Source organism: Perca fluviatilis, chromosome 10, assembly GCF_010015445.1.
Source record: "Perca fluviatilis chromosome 10, GENO_Pfluv_1.0, whole genome shotgun sequence".
Lineage (NCBI taxonomy): Eukaryota > Metazoa > Chordata > Actinopteri > Perciformes > Percidae > Perca > Perca fluviatilis.
In genome coordinates, this window is record NC_053121.1 from 19,365,820 (window position 1) to 19,385,885 (window position 20,066).

General features: G+C 38.5%; 2 protein-coding genes across 5 annotated transcripts; both read right to left on the reverse strand.

Annotated features, from left to right (window-relative positions):
* LOC120567398 lies at window positions 1–8,164 on the reverse strand. 2 transcript variants are annotated; one of them, XM_039814361.1, is made up of 9 exons: window positions 8,059–8,164; window positions 7,876–7,927; window positions 3,772–3,828; window positions 3,474–3,606; window positions 3,072–3,344; window positions 2,700–2,975; window positions 2,431–2,603; window positions 2,272–2,346; window positions 1–764 (listed from the first exon to the last, which is right to left on the reverse strand). In XM_039814361.1, exons 3-9 carry the CDS (start codon window positions 3,784–3,786, stop codon window positions 585–587), a joined length of 1,125 nt encoding a protein of 374 aa, XP_039670295.1. In that variant the 5' UTR covers window positions 3,787–3,828; window positions 7,876–7,927; window positions 8,059–8,164; the 3' UTR covers window positions 1–584. The 2 variants fall into 2 exon arrangements, with proteins under 2 accessions (XP_039670295.1, XP_039670294.1); XM_039814360.1 differs by having other exon boundaries at window positions 3,772–3,920.
* Window positions 8,165–10,384: 2,220 nt separating this feature from the next.
* On the reverse strand, window positions 10,385–19,153 carry LOC120567397. 3 transcript variants are annotated; one of them, XM_039814359.1, is made up of 9 exons: window positions 19,051–19,153; window positions 18,882–18,930; window positions 16,861–16,917; window positions 16,563–16,695; window positions 16,186–16,458; window positions 15,814–16,089; window positions 15,540–15,712; window positions 15,339–15,455; window positions 10,385–11,699 (listed from the first exon to the last, which is right to left on the reverse strand). In XM_039814359.1, exons 3-9 carry the CDS (start codon window positions 16,873–16,875, stop codon window positions 11,520–11,522), a joined length of 1,167 nt encoding a protein of 388 aa, XP_039670293.1. In that variant the 5' UTR covers window positions 16,876–16,917; window positions 18,882–18,930; window positions 19,051–19,153; the 3' UTR covers window positions 10,385–11,519. The 3 variants fall into 3 exon arrangements, with proteins under 3 accessions (XP_039670293.1, XP_039670291.1, XP_039670292.1); XM_039814357.1 differs by having other exon boundaries at window positions 16,861–17,009; XM_039814358.1 differs by lacking the exon at window positions 10,385–11,699 and adding an exon at window positions 14,973–15,111 and having other exon boundaries at window positions 16,861–17,009.
* Window positions 19,154–20,066: the final 913 nt, after the last annotated feature.

Consider the following 20,066-nt stretch of genomic DNA (forward strand, 5'->3'; position numbering starts at 1 on the left):
TACAAAAATGAACATATATATTTGCTGACTTATAAAATTCTTTACACTTCTGAGTGCGATCCCAGTCCCACAGAAATTGAATAGTTTTTTTCTCAAAAAATTACATTTCCTTGTGTAGGACTATTTATACAAAGCATAAAGACAAAAATAATATCATATATAATTTCCCAGAATGTAATGATCAAAGCCACACAAACACGTTGCTATATATGAGGCTGAAGGAACATGACAAGGGTTTAAAAGTAAACCTGGTGACAGTGGTTTAAATTGCTGAGTGTCGCGTTTTGATCCACATTAGTATTGAAGTCAGTTTGACATCCTCAATTTGCAAAATCTGCTACCCAGACTCACTTTCAGTCCTCATTGTAACATCATCTCCCCTTTCTTCAATATCCTTGGCAGCAGCATACGGTGTAAGTTATGCATTTTAATTATAACCTGAGTTTATGAAACACATTTATATTCCATATTAAACAGGAATACATGGTCCTTTTTCTGTACACCACTTAAATGGCTCTATTTCCGCTAGTCACAATGCACAATGCTAAATTCAACTCTGCATCTCTGAATGTACGGTGTGCTCCTTACAGAAAGTTAAGTTTATCTGAGGTGTAAACATCACAGAAAATTGAGTCTGAAACGAGGGGGACTGCAGAGGGAATGGGCTGTCTTTTGAGCTCAAACTTTGGCACAGGGTCTGAGGAGCGACAATCAGAGCCGAATGTAGGAGCTGGATCGCCTTCTTGCCCTCCTAGAGGTTCAACCTGGAGAGAGAAGTGAAAAAAACAATGCAGATGTGTGAGTTAATAAATCTGTGTCGGTAAGTGTTAAGATTCTAAAATTATCCAAAATAAATATTAGATGAGGAGTTTCTTGCTCTTTGTCCTATATTATGCTCATTTTCATGTTCATACTTATTTTTGGTTTCTAGTAGATCATGTTTACATGCTTTAATGTTCAAAAAACACATACATTTTTTCTTACTGTCTGTCTGAATATACCTGTATTCACCTTCAGTCTAAAACGCTTCATTTTAGCGCCTGTCTCTTCAAAATGGGCTATACTAGGCGCCTGGGTAACTTACCTGGTAGAGCGCGCACCCATATAAAAAGGCTTAGTCCTCCTCTAAGCTGTCCTGTTGTAAATATAGGACTAAAATGCCAAAACAAATCATCTTAAAAAAATAAAAAAGGGCTATACTAGATATTTAGAATAAAAGTGGTCTGGGATTGACTCCACACAGCTTTCAAATTCCGTTCCCCATCAGATGCCGACGCTTTGTCGCGGCCTTTGGAGCCTGTCGACACACAAGGCACTTACATGCTTGCCTTGTCAGACCGGTTATCAAAACAAAGAACAGAGATGCTTGGATTGCAACATACAGAGGAAGTGTGACTTAATTCTCTGCTCAGGACGCCATTACTCCACTATGTCTTTAAGCAAATATTTGTTTGCTGCTGTATTAATGGGTCTTAGGTCAACGTTTCTGGGTCACCTCCATCTGTGTTCTCGGTGTAAGTCTCACTGAACTTATAAATGTGTGTATCATTAGTTTGTGTGTTAAAGGATAGGTTCACATTTTGTCCATCTTAAAAAAATAGACTGGTGCCCATGTGAACGATTAAACACATTGTTACTGTAATGATCCATCCTGGTCATCCTGGTCATTAAGAGTTCCCTCATTGTGATACCAATGTAAGTGACAGGGGACAAAATCTCCAAATATTCCAAACATTCCAAAGTCTTATTCGTACAAAACGTCATCCTTGTATTAATGTCGCTATGCCACAGCTCAGCAAGAAAGCACTGTCCAGGGAACAATAAGGATGTAATTTGGTACTAACATGGCAGTAATTTGATTAACTCAGACTGTTGCAGCCTTGTAAGAATACAGTAGATAGATAGAATAGATACTTTGGGATGATTTTTTTGCACAGAATGAAGACTGTGGCTATCCCCCTATCACTTACATTGAAGCACATCAAGAATGTATCTCTTATGAACAAGAAGTATGATTACAGTAAGCAAACATTGTTTTTTAATACACATGGGCGTGCGAGTATAGTTTTAAGACAGACTTGGACCAAATCAGTGGGTCAAACTACAATAACTATCTTCCACTGATTTCAGAACATTAGCATGCACCGACCTTTTACCTCACACAGTATCTTTGCCTCAAGTATCTCCTTCTCTGCGTTGCCAACAACAACTCTCCTGTGCCCCCCTGGGAAGGCACGCCTCACAGTTTGAAAAGCTTTGTATAAAACCTACCGATGGCTCAAGGGAGGTAGTTGTATGTTCTCCAGGTGCAACAGAGTAACTTGGGCCTGCAGGTTCAATCAAATCCTGCAATTGGAAGGACGACATTGTAGTAAAAATAACAACACATATAAACAGTTGGTCTGAATGCCCATTTGAGGAAGTACTTACATGGTAATACACAGCAGGTGCTGCTGCAGTCTCAGGAGCAGACTCATGGCTTTTGGAAGAGCTGTTTTTACAACAGCACTTTTTCACACAGCAACAGCAGACAACCACCGCAAAGATAATCCCGCCAGTAATAGCAACATAAACATATGGATGAAGGACAAGAGGAAGAGGTTCTGTAAGAGGAGAAGAAGGGGAGGGGGGCTATGTTAATATGAATCATCAGTAACAGTTTGTTCATTCATTTTTTCAAAATGTGTGCTGTTGCTCACCTAGTTCTACCTCCACTATCACAATCTGGGCCAGGTAGCCTTGCTGGTCTCTGAACTCAAAGGTGCCAGAGTCTATGATATTTACAGGATCAATCTCTATGCCCTTAGGCACGATCCGAATCCTGCTATCATCTGTGACCAAATTGCCTGCTTCCATCAATGTGTTGTTTTCCACTTCCCCTGCTGGTGTAAAAGTCACAGTCCATGTGGCAACGAACGTAGGATTTTGGATGAGGAGCCGTTCATTCACATTCGTATTATAGTGTCTATTGTTCTCTGTGTGTGATAAAGATTATATTGTATCAAAACATTTAATCAGATACACAGCAGTCTAAAAGCTCACGTGCAGTTTCTATTCGTTACTAACATCACCTTTCACTGTGAGCCGTATCCTAGACAGCAAAGTGTTGTCTTTTTTTCTGAAGTTGTAGTAGCCGCTATCTGCCTGATTGACGTTCTTAATCTCCCAGATAAAACCCTTCATCTGCCATCTGCTTCCCTTATTGTCCTGAGGGTCGGTGCGATTCCACAGGACCCTCGGTAGGTCCTCACCGTGAAGGGGAGTGAAATCCACGAATTCAGTCTGTCTAGGAACAGTATAGGAATATGATTTCCCGTAATTCCTGTACATCCTGTAAGCACACTCTGAAAAAGCACATAAAGAAAAAAACAGAGTTATGTTATTGCACACACTTAATAGAAATACCCTATTTCCACAAAGGTTTTCTGATAGAATAGCGCTTTTAAAAATACAGTATAGTGTAATATTCTTACCCACAATTTGCAGTTTGATCACATCGTATGGCATAGCATCATCAACTGAGACAGAAAACGTTCCCTCATCTCTTTCTGTCAAATCTGTGAGTTCAACTGAGCCAATGGAAATTTTTAGGCGTGACTCCTTTGCCTGAATTGGAGAATAACACACAAGCATTTATTTAGGACAGATGGTAGATTCTATTCATTCAAAACCTGGTTTGTTCTGACTTTTGTCATATTCAAGATCTTGCCATTCATGGATGTCATAGCAATATTGGTTATAGTATAAATTATAGCGCCAAAAGCTGCTCACCTCGTCCTTATCCATCACTAGCTTCCTGGATCCACCATTCTTCGGAGTGAAGTACAACTGTCCATTGAAAAGAGGTGGGGTAAAACTAAATGGCAATCTCAAAGTTCTGCCATAGCACATACGTTTTTCAAAAAATTCAGCAGATGAACCTTAAATTAGAAAGATACCAGTGAAGAAGAGATAGATGGAGGGAATATTAGGACAGGTCGGATACAAAACATGAGGACATGTGGAAAACATACGATAAGCAACTTCAATACATTTGATATCACATGTAACAGAAAAAAAAAATTGTGAATTATTTTATATATGTGTGAATGTTTCATTTGTTCCTGTGCCCAAAATATAATCAATGAGGGCCCTATATTGAATCTCATTGAGCGATGCGTGAAACAACTCCAAGATAGTTTCACATTGCATGGCGCTTATGTTCTGCCTCTGTTTAGAAGTGGTGAATGTACAGCTCACAGCAACTTAATACGATATAGTGTCTGGCTTTTGTTTGATATTTAGTGTTGGCAAATTACTTTTTATTGAGTCTCTTAGCAAAATAATAGACACAGAAAAGCCAGCGTTACGTAGCGCCTTTTTCCACCCAACCTTATTAAATACAACAGTTGAAATGTTCCTGTCAGCTATCCCCTCGTGCTCCAGGAACGTCAAGAAAAGTCTGCTAGGTATATCCAGCAATTATGTTAGATTAGAAGCTGCCAAAAATGAACTGCAGCCCAAGGTGGTAAACCTCCCCCACCCCCGCTAGTGTGTCAATAGCGTGCTGCAGCAGCAGTCTATTGTTTGGCTGTTCAGTTTTATTTTTAATATCCAATGCTGTCCATATTGCTCCAAAATCAAAACCCCAAGTTCACTGGGTACCCAGGACACCAAGTGTGAAGTAGATTGGATGAACAATTCATGAGATATTTCAAAGACAGACGCACAAACCTACACTACTGGTCAAAAGTTTTAGAACACCCCAATTTTTCCAGGTTTTTATTGAAATTCATGCAGTTCAATGTCTTATTGTATTCTGAGTGAAAAAATACAAATGAACAACTTAAGTTAAAAAAGAAATCATGGAATCAATTTATAAACCAAAATGTATTCTAAATGTTTGACTTATCAAAGTAGCCCCCTTTGGCAGAAATAACAGCTGAACACACTCGTGGCATTCTTTCTACAATGGAAATCAAATATTCTTCAGAACGTTCTTCCCAACTCTGTTGCAAAAGTTCCCATAAATGTGTGGCACTTTTCTGTCCAGTTCATCCCAAACCAGCTCAATGGGGTTTAAGTCTGGTGACTGTGCTGGCCACTCCATGTTTTTAAGGTTACCATCTTGTTGTTTTTTGCTAAGGTAGTTCTGGCATAGCTTGGACTTATGTTTTGGGTCATTATCTTGCTGTAGGATGAACCCCTGACCAACTAGGCACATACCAGAGGGTACTGCATGGCGCTGCAAAATGCTGTGGTAGCCGTTTTGTTTCAGGGTGCCTTTCACTCTGTACAAATCACCGACCGTGGATCCAGCAAAACAGCCCCAGACCATCATGCTTCCTCCTCCATGTTTGACCGTTGATGTCACACACTGAGGAACCATCCTTTCGCCTACTCGACGGCGTACAAAAATCCTGCGTGATGAACCGAAGATTTCAAATTTTGATTCATCAGTCCATAGCACCTTCTTCCAGTCTTCAGTAGTCCATTGACGATGTTTCTTGGCCCAGGCAAGCCTCTTTTTCTTATTCTGACATCTTAGCAATGGCTTTCTTGCTGCAACTCGACCTATCAAACCTGCAGCTCGAAGTCTTCTCTTTACAGTTGAAACTGAGACTTGCTTATTACGACCACTATTAAGCTGTGCTTGAAGCTGTTGTCCTGTGAGCCGCCTATCACGCAAGCTGTTGACTCTCAGAAACTTGTCTTCTGATTCTGTTGTGGCTTTGGGTCTGCCAGACCTCTTCCTGTCAGAGTTTCCCCCAGTTTCTAAGTGCCTTTTGATGGTGTAGAATACTGTACTCACTGACACCTTGACTTTCTTTGCAATTTCGATGTAGGAAAGACCAACATATGATGGTCTGTCTCTCTTCCATTGTTAGGCCTAATTTAAATAAAGTTTTGGGTAACCTTACTTTTTTTTTTAACTCGGGCAGTTCACCACTTACCTTTGTACCATTTCAAGCTATTCACTGGACTTGAACTGCTAAAATTTCAATAAAAAAATAGAAAAATTGGGGATGTTCTAAAACTTCTGACCAGTAGTGTATAGACACACACACAGAGGCGTCCCGCTTTATTAGATAGATTAGAAACCTGTTTGTGTCATGATTCACTCGGCTCTTTCACCTGGATCTTAATTCAATCTAAAATGATAACAGTGCCACACACAAACCTCTTGCATCATTAGCTACTACTAGTCCTAGCCATCTTAGCTGCCAAAAGCTTTATAACTTACAATTTTGTAAGCAACCACAACTCAACAAGTCAACTCAAGCAACTGAGTGAGCAGAGAGACAGTCCGAGACAGGTTATAGGAACTTCCCGACCCGCAGACTCAGAACCGCAAGCTCGCAGACCACGGGATTCACTCAAGAACTCATGAGTCCTCGATGACTCGTGAGTTGTCGATGGCTCATGAGTTCTCGTGTGAGTAGGTGAATCGTGCAAATCAGCCGGCTATGAGTGGATCTGTAGTAAACGAGCAAGTGAAGTCTCTCATTGAGCTCAGAGTAAAGCAAATCCACCACAAAAGCCATTCTTTCACTTCTGAAATAACATACAATGTTCTGCACGTAGCCTAGCTAGGCATACTGTAGGTTTTGGTGTATAAATGTAGTCTGTTAAAATGTAATTAGGTCGAGCAGACAGTTCAAAACATTGCAAGCTCGCCTTGGCTCGCCTCGCAGACAAGTCACGAGTCTTCGATGACTCGTGAGTTGTCGATGACTCATTGGTTCTCGCGTGAGTCAGGCAACCGCGCGAATCAGCCGGCTATGAGTGGATTTGTAGCAGATGAGCGAGGTCTCTCGTCGAGCTCAGGATAAAGCAAATCCACAACAAAAGCCATTCTTTCACCTCTGAAATAACATACAATGTTCTGCACGTAGTATAGCTAGGTCTACTGTAGGTTTGGTGTATAAATGTAGTATATTAAAATGCAATTAGGTCGAGCAGACAGTCCAAAACATTGAAAGCTCGCCTCGGCTCGCCTATAGATCAATACTGACTCAAGTGATTCAAGTGACTTGCACAACCCGGATCAGTTTAGTGAGTGACTCAGAATAACCTGAATCCTTAAAAGGAATCAAGTTTACCAGGCCTAATAGATTACAAAGTCAGCCTACTATCACCTTAAGAATCTATCAAGGGTTAAAGGACTTAGAGAAGCAGGATTTGGAGAAAGATGTAATGGTATCTTTACAGGTCTACCTAAAAAATCTATCTGACAGCTGCAGCTGATTAAGAACGCTGTTGCTTTAGTTCTCACAAAGACCAAGAAAGTGGATCCTATCACTCCAGTTCTGAAGTATTTTTCACTGGCTTCCTGTCCTTCAAAGAACTGATTTCAAACTAGGCTCCTTCTGTTGGTTTATAAAGCACTGAACGGTTTGGGGCCAAAATACATTTCTGATCGGCTGCTACATTATGAACCACCCAGACCTCCCAGGTCGACTGGGACGTCCTCAGAGTCAGAACTAAACAGGGAGAAGCAGTGTTCAGTTTATTTGCACCACAAATCTGAAACAAACTCCAAGAAAACTAATTGTTTATTTCTTAAACTGCACTGTAACTTTTATTCTCATATTTTATCCTGTTATTTATTTTTATATTTTTAACTGTTTTCAACTGCTCTTTAATGTTTTATGTAAAGCACTTTGAATTGCCTTGTTGCTAAAATGTGCTATACAAATAAAGTTGCCTTGCAGGACATAGATAGTTCACATAGTTCACATAGTTGGCATATTTTGAACAAGTTTTAGAGACAGAGCACAAAGATATGTGGAGCCAAGTATTCGCTAATGAAAAAGAAAAGGCTGTAAAGTTAAGTTTCAAATGGGTTAAACCTGCATAGCATTTCTTCTATGAGGCTGTATGATTTATACTCACCACCAAACAAGACGCAGGAAACAGTAGTCACGTATAATAACAATAACATGTCCTGCAGAGAAAGTATGCATGTTAACTTGTAATAGGCTACGATCACGTTTCTCTGAACCCAGAGAGCAAAGAAATAAATGTCACAACAACACAAGATTTGAAAAACTGACAGACAAGAGGTTGTATACTCACTGCAAAGTAATTTCCTTTTGTGTTACAGTCGAGTTCTGTGAGTGTGAGTGTGTGTGGATGGGTGTGTGTCACAGATGTATAGGACGGTGTGTGAGTTTGTACTGTCCGTCGGACAGAAAAACTAGACTGGGCGAGGCTTCCTTCACACTCTGTCATCTTCATAACTGCGCATATACTGTCTATCTGGAAGTGGTTCCCAACCAGAATGCAGCCCCAGGGGTCACAATCAGGGTTCAAAATTAACTTTTTTGTCCACCAGCCAAATAGCTAGTGAATGTTTTGATTTTACCAGCCATTTAATAGATTACCATTGTTTTTTTGTCTTGTGAGTGAAGCACATCTACCAGCCAATTGCATATTGTCCCAGAATTTGGTTGGTAGGCCTAGATCAGTATTCCTCAAAGAGTGGACCGACTCCTGGTGGTCCTTGAGTATATTTGGTAAAGTATCATGTTTTTAATTTAAAATCCAAAACAGTGTTTCTCAAACTGTGTGCCAGCAACTCCAGCACCTAACATTGAGGATCATAGATGTGTTATTTTAAACATAAAAAAACTTGGATGTAAATTAACATTTAAATTGGCTGTTTTCTCATGGACTTCAGCAATGAAGCCGTCCCTTTTGCAACACTGCCTCTCACTTACATTAAGATCACGTGACATTTGAAGAAATAAAGTTTACGGTAACTGCATTCTCAGCATAAGCAGCACCATTCTTCCCTTTGAGATGCCTAACTAAGGCAATGAGTGACTGTTGTAAAACTGTTATCAATTAGGCTATAATTTGTAATATAGTGTAAAAGTAGGATGCCTATCGTTTTGGGGAATGTTTTGGCAGTTACTGTATGTGGTCTGGAGTTTTATTTTTATTTAAGTGGTCCTTGGTCTGAAAAACTTTGAGAAACACTGGCATAGTTGGTGCTAATTTTGAACCCTGGTCACAATATGATAAAAGAATTAGATGATTTTATTATATTATATAAATACAGTATATATATATATATATATATATATATATATATATATATATATATATATATATATATATATATATATATATTCTTTTCTTGTAAAAATCTGGATTCTTTCACCTCTTCAGACCCCTACACATTGAAATTAAACAATTTTAAAAGGAAAAATCACTCTTTGGTTGAACTGCTCTCTCTAGGATACTATTTATTTATTTTCTTGAGAGATAAAAACTGTAGTTTAGAGTACAGTCAAAGTAGAAGTCTGTATGCAAAAGAGATGTAGTTGAATGTGATATCTACTGGAAACTTCACTTCAAAGAGAAAATCCATACAGTAACAATGAAATATAAACCATTTTTACAAGCAGGCTCGGCTTCTTTGCTTGTTTGTTGTTGTTGCTGTTCATATTCTCTGATGTTGTATACTATTCTGAAATGGGCTATTTTGCATATGAATACTTTTGATAGGCTACATTAAGTAGCCTACATTTTTAATGCTAATACTTAGGGCTACATAGGGTACTTTTACTCAAGTCATTTGAATGATTTTGATTCTTATTTTGAGTCTTTTTTTACACTGCCCTGTATTGAAGATGACACTTGTATCAGCACAATGTAAAGGAGGCCTAATAGTGATAAATTGTCTCTGTTAAATTACATTATTTGATTAACCTATTATTACTGATGCACAATTTATGAATGTTATAGTTGGTTGAGATTGAGCTAATTGTAACTACTGTTTGGTAGTTGGTATCAACATTGCATCATATTTTATAAGATCATCATATTTCTTTATGTAAAATCCTAATTTCCTAACTTTCTTGAATAAATGTAGTGGAGTAAAAACGTAATACTTCCCGCGGTGCGTGGTCACGAAAGGCTTGTATCATGTGGACGTGCCAACAGTTTTGTTGTCATTACTTAGAATTCCTCATGGGGAGACAGAAACAAATTAAGGCATCAATAGTTATAATCCAATAATACAACATATCTGAATGGGCCATTCTGTATATGCCCTTTTACTTTGGGTAGCATACTTTAAGTATTGTTCTGCTAATACTTTGCTAATGCCTTTTACTTATTACACAGAGACCACAGATTTGTACACTGTGGTAACCTTTACTACTTTTAAGTAAAAGATCTGAGTACTTCTTCCACCACAGATCTTCTGTGGCTCTGGAGGAGCTTTGTCAAGTCTCACCTGTCCCCTAATTCTATTAAAGTGCAATAATAAATTGCTAAAGTACCCCTTTAATAGTTTAACAGCCAAAAACTCAGCTGCTCCATCAATATTCTGAGTGTAGTTTGATCACATTCAATCACAATTCATCAATTCAACAGTCAGCACTCTGACTGATAATGTGACATGATCTTTATTCAACAGTTAGCCCTTACAATTCAAATGAAGAAGTCAGAAGATCAAAACAACAGGAAAAACACATCTTTCTTGGCAAACAACAAAAAAGTACCAACTTTAGAAGTAAATAGTATATTCACGTTCACTCCCCATTGCTAAGAAAAAGATTGTGAAAAAAGGTTTTCAATACCTTAAACCACCAACATGAAGTTAGGTTCAAGGTGGGCACCTGAGATTAGTGTCACCACCCCGGAATCGGACCAAATGTATAATTTGGTCACAGTCTCCCCTCCTGAGTTATGGCGTTGAATAAATACCAGAAACGTTTTTTTGCAGATCATTTAGATGTCACAGTGAAGTTGCCTCAGGCCATTGCTGTCGTCGGCGCGGAGGCATAAAAACGTAAAAGTAAGTATAGTTACATATCTTTTATTTGTATCAAATATTACAATTTGATTACATGGCATAATGATCAAGGTAGTTTATCAAAGCTGCAAGAAGGATGGAAAAAGCTCTTCAAAACATGACATTTCCTTGTGTAATACTTGAAATTAATACAAAGCATAAAGACAAAAAAAATATCATATATCATTTCTAGAATGTAATGATAAAAGCCACACAACAAGTTGCTATATATGAGGCTGAAGGCATAAGGGTTTGAAACAACCATATGAAAAAGAATATATAAGTAAATTGCTGAGTGCCGCATTTTGATCTCCATGAGTGTTGAAGTCTAGCCTGAGAAGCCTGAGAAGCCAGACCCACATCAAGATGTTGGTCCTGGCTGCAAATTACATTTGCTGCCATTAGGGTGTGTCTAGATTTCTAGACTAGTTGAAGTCAGTTTGAAGTCCTCAATTTGTAAAATCTGCTACCCAGACTCACTTCCAGTCCTCACTGTAACATTGTCTCCCCTTTCTTTGATATCTTTGGCAGCAGCATAAAGTGTAAGTTATGCCCTTTAATTATAACCTGAGTTTATGAAACACATTTATATTCCATATTAAACAGGAATACATGGTCCTTTTTCTCTACACCTATTACCACGCCTTTAAGTTTGCAGGAACTTAATTTTTTCACGCAATGAAACACTGAAATGGCTGTATTCCCAAATTCTACTCTGCATCACTTGAATTTACAGAAAGTTGAGTTTATCTGAGGTGTAAACATCACAGAAAGTTGAGTCTGAAACGAGGGGGAGTGCAGAGGGAATGGACAGTCCTTTGAGCTCAAACTTTGGCACAGGGTCTGAGGAGAGACAATCAAAGCCGAGTGTAGGAGCTGGATCGCCTCCTTGCCCTCCTAGAGGTTCAACCTGGAGAGAGAAGTGAAAAAAACAATGCAGATGTGTGAGTTAATGAATATGTGTCAGTAAGTGTTAAAGATTCTGAAATGATCCAAAATGAATATTAGAATGAGGACTTTTTGGTCTTTGTCCTATATTATGCTAATTTTAATGTCCATACTTGTATTTTTGGTTTCTACTAGAACAGGGGTTTTCAAATTGGGTGAATGTGAGCCTCCCCTTAGAGTAGGTAAGGACAGCCGAGCCTCCCTCTTCCCTAAAATCCTGCCCTAACCCACACATGCCTCTGTAGTAAATGCCATCTTTTGTGTGTTTCAGGCAATGATGAGTTTCAATACCAACTGATAAAATGATAAAACTTTTTAAAAAGTGCACTCATAAACGATTCTTTGCAACAGCAAATCATTTCCAACTTCATGCAGGCCTAAGTGAGGCTAGTTTTAAAATCACTGAACATCAGTAGGCCTATCCACAAGTCAACAAAACATGCTTAACATGCTACTACTGACGACGACACCCGACGGCTGAAATCGGCGCGGTGTGTCTGGGCCTTAAGCGCACATTTAAAGGAGATGCACATCGTCTCGAACAAAATCAGCACAATGGAGAGCTCTCTGATCACACTGAGCTCTTTGATAAACCGAACATACACCATCAATTGAGCACAGTGTGCGACGTCAGTGGACTCATCCAGCTGAAGCGCGTGAAAGGGACTTTCACAAACACCGTCCAGGACCTGCTCTTTGACATCACAAGCCATGTCTGATATTCGTCGCTGGATGGTATTGTCAGACATGGAGATCGCGTCAAGTTTAGCAGCAGCTGCTTCTCCCAGCATCACTGAACACATATCTCTAGCTGCAGGGAGTAGCAATGTTTCGCCAATGTTATGGGGTTTGCCTGCCTTCGCTACACAATTAGATGCTTAGATGCTTCTGTCACCTTCATGTTAATAGTGCCAAATTACTGTATTATGCTTTTTTGTGACCGCAAATCATCACGCTTCCTCTCAAAAAACTCAACTGGCTTGTTCACTAAATTTGTGTGCTTAGTTTCAATGTAACGCCGAAGTTTGCATGGTCTCATGCTATCATTTGCTAGCACCTCCTTGCAGACCACACACTGCGGCAGAGGTGCAGCCTCGGACCCCGACCAGGTGAAACCTAACTTTAAGTACTCAGGATCATATTTCCTACGTTTTTTTGCTGGGTCCTCCCTTAATGCTGACTTCTGTTGACTTGGGACAAGGAAACGATGCATTTTAAAGCGTCCATATTATGCTCATTTTCAGGTTCATAATTGTATTTTAAGGTTGTACCAGAATAAGTTTACATGGTTTAATTTTCAAAAAACACCATATTTTTGTTGTACTGCACAGCTCTCTCTCACTGCTGCAGATCCTCTTTTCACCTGGTTTCTGTTTTAGCTACAGAGTGAGACCTCTTTTCTTCTTCTTCTTCTGTACTATCTTTGATTGCATTCGCACATGCGCAGTAGCTCAGATGTAGATCATGTCAGCTAGCTAACTCTAGAGACAGTAAAAGAAAGCCTGTTCCTCCAACTTTGGTCAGTTACAAGGCAGGATTAGCTGGGAGACTTCTCAATGAGGGCGCACATGTAAGTAGTTCTTTTGTAGATTATGGTGAACTTGTGTGTGTTGTAGCAGTGCTTTGCTATGGAGAACGACGTAGCATGCTAGCGTTAGCATGCTTACGCGTGTGACGTCAAATGCTGTGCCGATTTTGAACAGCTCACCCGGAGATTGAAGGCAGGACACATTCAGAAACCGTATCTCACTCAAAACAGCATGGATGGATTTTTTTCAAAGTTTGTATGTGTGGAAGCACCAGAAACACAAAAGAACACCCCAAATTCCAGAAAAAGTGTTTTTTTCATAATATGGGCACTTTAAAGCTAATACGCGCGTGCACACTTAGCCTACCGATATCAATAGAGCTGCATACAGTTATTTTTTCTTTGCGTGTCGCGCCTCCCCTGTGGCTCTTTGCTATTGAAAACCGCATTACTAGAACAAGTTTGCATGCTTTAATTCACCTTCAGTCTGAAATGATCAATCTTAGCGCCTGTCTCTTCAAAATGGGCTATACTACATATTTTTTTATAGAAAACTGGTCTGGGATTGACTCTATATGGCTCTCCCAGACCGCTCCCCAACTTATTAAATGCCAACGCTGTGTCACAGACCTCGGCATCTGTTGACGCACAAGGCACTCACATGCACTAAAATGTATTCCTTGCCAAACCAGTTCTCAAAGCAAAAAAAAAGATAAGCTTGGATTGCAAGGATTGGATTGACTCCAAAGCCGCCAGACTCCCTTGACAAAAAGTCCTTTTACTTCGAAGAACAGTGGAGTTGCTATCACTGCCTCAATCTGTAAGTTAATTTGTGTTATGTGCAGAGCTGCATAGTAACGAAGTAGAACTACTTCACTACTTTACTTAAGTACTAAAAGGCTGTATCTGTACTCTACAGGAATATTATTTTTTTCTCCTATTTCCACTTTTAATTGAGTACATATTTTCTATGAATGAAATACTTTTACTCCGATACATTTTTTATGTGCTACATCGTTACTCATTACTGTTGTGAATTCCTCACACTGCAGAGACTTTCTTTTCATTACAGTTGCTTGTTCAGAAGTCAGAGACAATGTAAGTTTGTACTCTTTCTATTTAGCTATTGTTGCAGCAGATGAAGCTATTCCTGAGTTGTTTCAGTCTGAAATGAGTCCTGAATGTTAACCGTTTGACCCTGTGATGTGAAGCTCCTAGTTTATCTGTGTGTTGCTAGCTTGCTAACTTCCCTGTACATCACAAATGTTACTAGCTAGTGTGTGATGTGTTTTTTGGGACTTTAATCGTTACTGTGCTGGAGAGGATGTTCATTTTACTTGCACAGTGTGATAATTGTACATTTTATTTCAGTATTTGTTAATATTTGTTATTTTTAATGTAATATATTTAATATTTGTTAATTTCTTTGGCTACAGCCTTGGCTAAACATTTGAAATAATATAAACAATATGATATTCAAACTTTTGACTGCTTTCTTTAATAACTAAATAACACAATACTTGTACTTTTACTTTCAGTACTTGAGTAGTAAATTTTAAAATAAACTACTTGCAATACTTAAGCACAAAAAATGTTGAATACATCAGTTCTTCTACTTAAGTGTGGTGCTTAAAGAGCACTTCTACTTCTACTCAAGTCACTTTTTTGATAGAGCACTTGTACTTTTACTTAAGTATGGGTCTCTAGTACTTTATACACGTCTGGTTATGTGTGACCTTCGGATCCAACCTAACATGGCGTCCATAGCAGTACATTGCTTAGCTCCCCGTCTGCTTCTCCAAATATGGGGCCATGCCAACTGCCATCTAAGTTACTGTACATAAACCTGTAAGGTCAAGTGGGAAGTTATTAACTTGAACACTGAACTTATAAATGTGTGTATCATGACTGTGTGTTAAAGGATAGGTTCACATTTTGTGACGTTTTCCAAACTTAGTCTTTTTCATCGCAAATGTCATCCTTGTATTAATGTCGCTCAACTTGTAAGACAACTCTGCTGTGCCCCACTGGGGAGGCATGCTTTAAATTTGAAAAGCTTTGTATAAATCTTACCGATGGCTCAAGGGAGGTAGTGGTATGTTCTCCAGAAACAAGGGAATTCATTGGCTGATAAGAGTTATCTGGCACAGGTGCAACAGAGTAACTTGGGCCCGCAGGTTGAATCAAATCCTGCAATTGGAAGGAGGACATTGAAGTAAAAATAACAACACATATAAACAGTTGGTCTGAATGCCCATTTGAGGAAGTACTTACATGGTAATACACAGCAGGTGCTGCTTCAGTCTCAGGAGCAGACTCGTGCCTTTTGGAAGAGCTGTTTTTACAACAGCACTTTTTCACACAGCAACAGCAGACAACCACCGCAAAGATAATCCCGCCAATGATCGCAATATAAGCATATGGATGAAGGACGGAAGGAAGAAGTTCTGTAAGACGAGAAGAGGGTGAGCGGGTCTATGTTAATTTGAATCATCAGTAACAATTTGTTCATAAATTTGTTTTCAAAATAATGTGTGCTGTTGCTCACCATCTTCTACCCTCAGTTCCACAATCTTGGCCAGGTAGCCTTGCTGATCTCTGAACTCAAAGGTGCCAGAGTCTATGATATTTACAGGATCAATCTCTATGCCATTACGCATGATCCGAATCCTCCTATCGTCTGTGACCAAATTGCCTGCTTCCATCAATGTGTTCTTTTCCACTTCCCCTGCCGGTGTAAAAGTCACAGTCCATGTGGCATCGAGCGAAGGATTTTCGATGACGAACCGCTCATTCACCTTTGTATAATAGCGTCTGTCGTTCACTGTGTGTGATAAAGAGTATATTGTATCAAAACATTTAATCAGATACACAGCAGTCTAAAAGCTCACGTGCAGCTTCTATCTGTTTTTTACATCACCTCCTACTACAATCCGTAACCTAGACAGCACTGTTTTGTCTTTTTTTCTGAAGTTGTAGTAGCCGCCATCTGCCTGATTGAGGCTCTTAATCTCCCAGATAGAATCCTTCATCTGCAATCTGCTTCCCTTATTGGCCTGAGGGTCGGTTCGATTCCACAGGACCCTCGGCAGTTCCTCACTGTAAAAGGGAAGGAATTCTATGTATTCAGTCTGTGTAGGAACAACAGAGGAATATGGGCTCCCGTAAGTCCTATACTCGTGGTAAGCACAATCTGAAAAAGCACATAAAGAAAAAAACAGGGTGGATTTATTGCACACACAAAGTTTTCTGATAGAATAGTGCTTTTAAATATACAGTATAGTGTAATATTCTTACCCAAAATTTCCAGTTTGATAATATCGTATGGCATAGCATCATTAATTGAGACAGAAAACGTTCCCTCATCTCTTTCTGTCAAATCTGTGAGTACAACTGAGCCAATGGAAATTTGGAGGCGTGAGTCCTTTGCCTGAATTGGAGAATAACACACAAGCATTTATTTAGGACAGATGGTAGATTCTATTCATTCAAAACCTGGTTTGTTCTGACTTTTGTCATATTCAAGATCTTGCCATTCATGGATGTCATAGCGAAATTGGTGATAGTGTAAATTATAGCGCCAAAAGCTGCTCACCTCGTCCTTATCCATCACTAGTTTCCTGGATCCACCATTCTTCGGAGTGAAGTACAACTGTCCATTGAAACGAGGTGGTGTATAAGTAAATGGGAATCTCAAAAATTTGCCATAGCACTCACTTTTTTCAAAAAAACCAGCGGATGAACCTTAAATTAGAAAGATACAAGTGAAGCAGAGATATTAAGAATATTACATATATATTGTACAATGTATGTATAGAATGTAATGCAAGCTGCAGATGTAAACCCAAATGTTAGCATGTTCCATTTGTTCCTGTGCCCACAAAATAATCAATGAAGGCCCTATTGAATCCATATCTACTGTCATGTCACAAAATAAGTACAAATGAAGCCATTGCTTTAATTGACACAACTTCAATATTCCAGGCTGGGATATCCCAGTATTTCAATTCTACTTTGTGTCAGATTAGTGAGCACAAATTCTTTCACCTTTAAATCACCTTTAAATTCGAACATCCGAGTTTACCTAATTATTGACGAATTAGTGTGAATTAATAAAAAGTTCAACTGTATCAAATAGCATATAAATCTATACAATTTAAATAAAAATAAAAAACATTTTAAATTAATAAAGCTGAATTGAGGTTTAGAATCTGTAAATGCTTGTTTTATTACATTTTAATGAATTCATTAAATTTATGTAATCATGTATAAAAAAAATATTCTATTTAAATTACAAGTTGTGGCGTAATAAGGGGGTAAATAGCTGTGTCTGAAAGATCTAAATACTCCAAGTATACTGACTTATTATAAAATGGTAGCTGTTGTTTCCTGTTTGATTTGTTCTCATGTCAAAGGTTAATTCTGCTATAACGTTACTCTACTCACAGAACATCCTATGTTATAACACATTTCACTCTGCAGTTGTTTTCAACGCAATTGTCACAGTTCACATAGTTGGCATATTTTGTACAAGTTGTAGAGACAGCCCACAGATGTGTGCAGTGGTGGAATGTAACTAAGTACATTTACTCAAGTACTGTACTTAAGTACACATTTGAGATACTTGTACTTTACATGAGTCTTTTCATTTCATGTGACTTTCTACTTCTACTCCACTACATTAATCAGCTTAAGTTACTATAGTTGTTTTACAAATTAAGATTTGTGCACACTAAACACACTGTGGTTTATAAAATATGTTTTATTATAAATAAAACTACTCCACAATATATAGGCCTACAAGTCCAGCTGAAATGATTAGCCAATTAAACACAGAACTGCTTAGATCGTTTCCAGTTTCTAAAACGTGAGGAATTTTCTCATGCATTTTTTAAAACTTTTAATACATTAAGTATATTTTCCTGATGATACTTTTACTGGTAACAGAGTATTTTTACAGTGCGGTATTGGTACTTTTACTTCAGTGAAGGATCTGAATACTTTTTTTTATTATTATTCTTTTTTTTATTCTTTATTGTATGACAGTGATACAATCAAGGCACAATGTGGTTGTACATTTATCAAAAAAAAGTGTTGACAGCTTTGATCGAGGTTGTTTTTAGTCCGTTTTTTTAGTCAAGTAGCGAATGTAAGTCCAACAAACAAAAGAGTCTGGCGTTTTCCTTTGTCATGCATTGAAGAGATGTAAGGATCTGAATACTTCTTCCACCTCTGGATATGTGGAAGACTTCTAACAAGTTCCTTCCCGAGGCTATTTTCCATAGGAGCTATTTGCCAGCGGCACTGGGGCTCCTCGCAGCGCTTAGCGCCGCCCAGGACGATTGTGATTGGTTTAAAGAAATGCCAATAAACCAATCCAGAGCACATTTTCTCCCATGCCGGAATGCTGTGTGGATCGTTCTCTTAATACATCCATGGTGTGGACCATTGACTAGCCAGACCCTCCTCCTCCGCCGCGTTGGGAAGGAAGGTCTGGCAAAGCGAGAAGACTTCGCTATTGACAAAACTGAATCTGGCAAAGCGAGACTTCGCTATTGACAAAACTGAACCTTCATCGTAGCATTTCTTCTGTGAGGCTGTATGATTAATACTCACCACCAAACACGACGCACGAAACAGTAGTCACGAATAATAGCAACATGTCCTGCAGAGAGAGAGAGAGAGAGTGTTAACTTGTAACAACGTTTCTCTGAACCCAGAAAGCACAAAACTGAACATCGAGCACATTTTAAGAAAACATACACACAAGAGGTTGTCTACTCACTTCAAAGCAATGTCCTTCTTTGTTACAGTCGAGTTTGTGTGTTGGGGGTTTACTTCTTTACTGTCGACACCGGACAGAAAACTAGAATGGGCGAACTTTTTTTTTCTTCTTTTTTTTTTCTTCAAAAAGCTTTATTATTCAAGTACAGATACACAAACACATTGGAAACATTACATTCATACATACCATGGATGTATTAAGATAACATACATACATATATACATGAAAAAAGGGCTGCATGAAATTTACATCACACTGTCATCTTCATAACTGCGCAATATCCGCACAAACTGCGCATATAGGTCTAACGTCCACCACTTTATTTCAAATTACACCATTTAAAAATGAAAATCACTCTTTGGTTCAACTGCTTGCTCTGGGATACTATTTATATCGTGTAGCATATTGATTTTCTTGAAAGATTAAAGACACAAAGTTTTTAATTTAAAATATGTCGAAGTAGAATATGAAAGTGATATATGCTGGAAACTTCATTTTAAAGAGAAAATCCATACAGTATGACATATAAATCATTTTAATAAGCAGGCTCGACTTCTTTGCTTGTTTGTTGTTGTTGTTGTTGTTTATATTCTCTGATGTTCTGAAATGTGCCATTCTGCATATGAGTACTTTTGATGCATGTAGTAGCCTATTTTCAATGCTTATCCTACTTATGTGCTTTTACTTAAGTAAGATTTTGAATGATTGCGATTCTGTTTTTTGACACAAATAGTATCAGCACAATGTAGGTCTGAGTATTAGTAATACATTGCCTGAGAGTTATATTATATTATTTGATTATATTACTGATGCACTAGTACACTACCAGTCAAAAGTTTGGGGTCACTTAGAAATTTATACACAGAATACCATCTGATATCAGTTGCATTGATTTTTTAATCAGGGCAGCAGTTTTCAGATTACATTATGTGTTTACATAGGCCTTATTGCAAAAGGGTTCTCGACTGTTAAAAAAGAAGTGGCTGATCTTTAATTCAATATCTTCATTGCCCATT

What these genes read in the sequence shown, in the direction of transcription:
- LOC120567397 (XM_039814357.1), bottom strand. Translation starts at nt 18,927, where the DNA reads ATGTTGCTATTATTCGTGACTACTGTTTCGTGCGTCGTGTTTGGTG. An exon ending in TATCAAACTGGAAATTTTGG is followed by an intron (nt 16,459 to 16,562) that starts GTAAGAATATTA and finishes GTGCTTTTTCAG; the next exon opens with ATTGTGCTTACCACGAGTAT. An exon ending in GTTACGGATTGTAGTAGGAG is followed by an intron (nt 16,090 to 16,185) that starts GTGATGTAAAAA and finishes TATCACACACAG; the next exon opens with TGAACGACAGACGCTATTAT.
- LOC120567398 (XM_039814360.1), bottom strand. Translation starts at nt 7,924, where the DNA reads ATGTTATTGTTATTATACGTGACTACTGTTTCCTGCGTCTTGTTTGGT. An exon ending in TAGTGATGGATAAGGACGAG is followed by an intron (nt 3,607 to 3,771) that starts GTGAGCAGCTTT and finishes TCTCCAATTCAG; the next exon opens with GCAAAGGAGTCACGCCTAAA. An exon ending in GATACGGCTCACAGTGAAAG is followed by an intron (nt 2,976 to 3,071) that starts GTGATGTTAGTA and finishes TATCACACACAG; the next exon opens with AGAACAATAGACACTATAAT.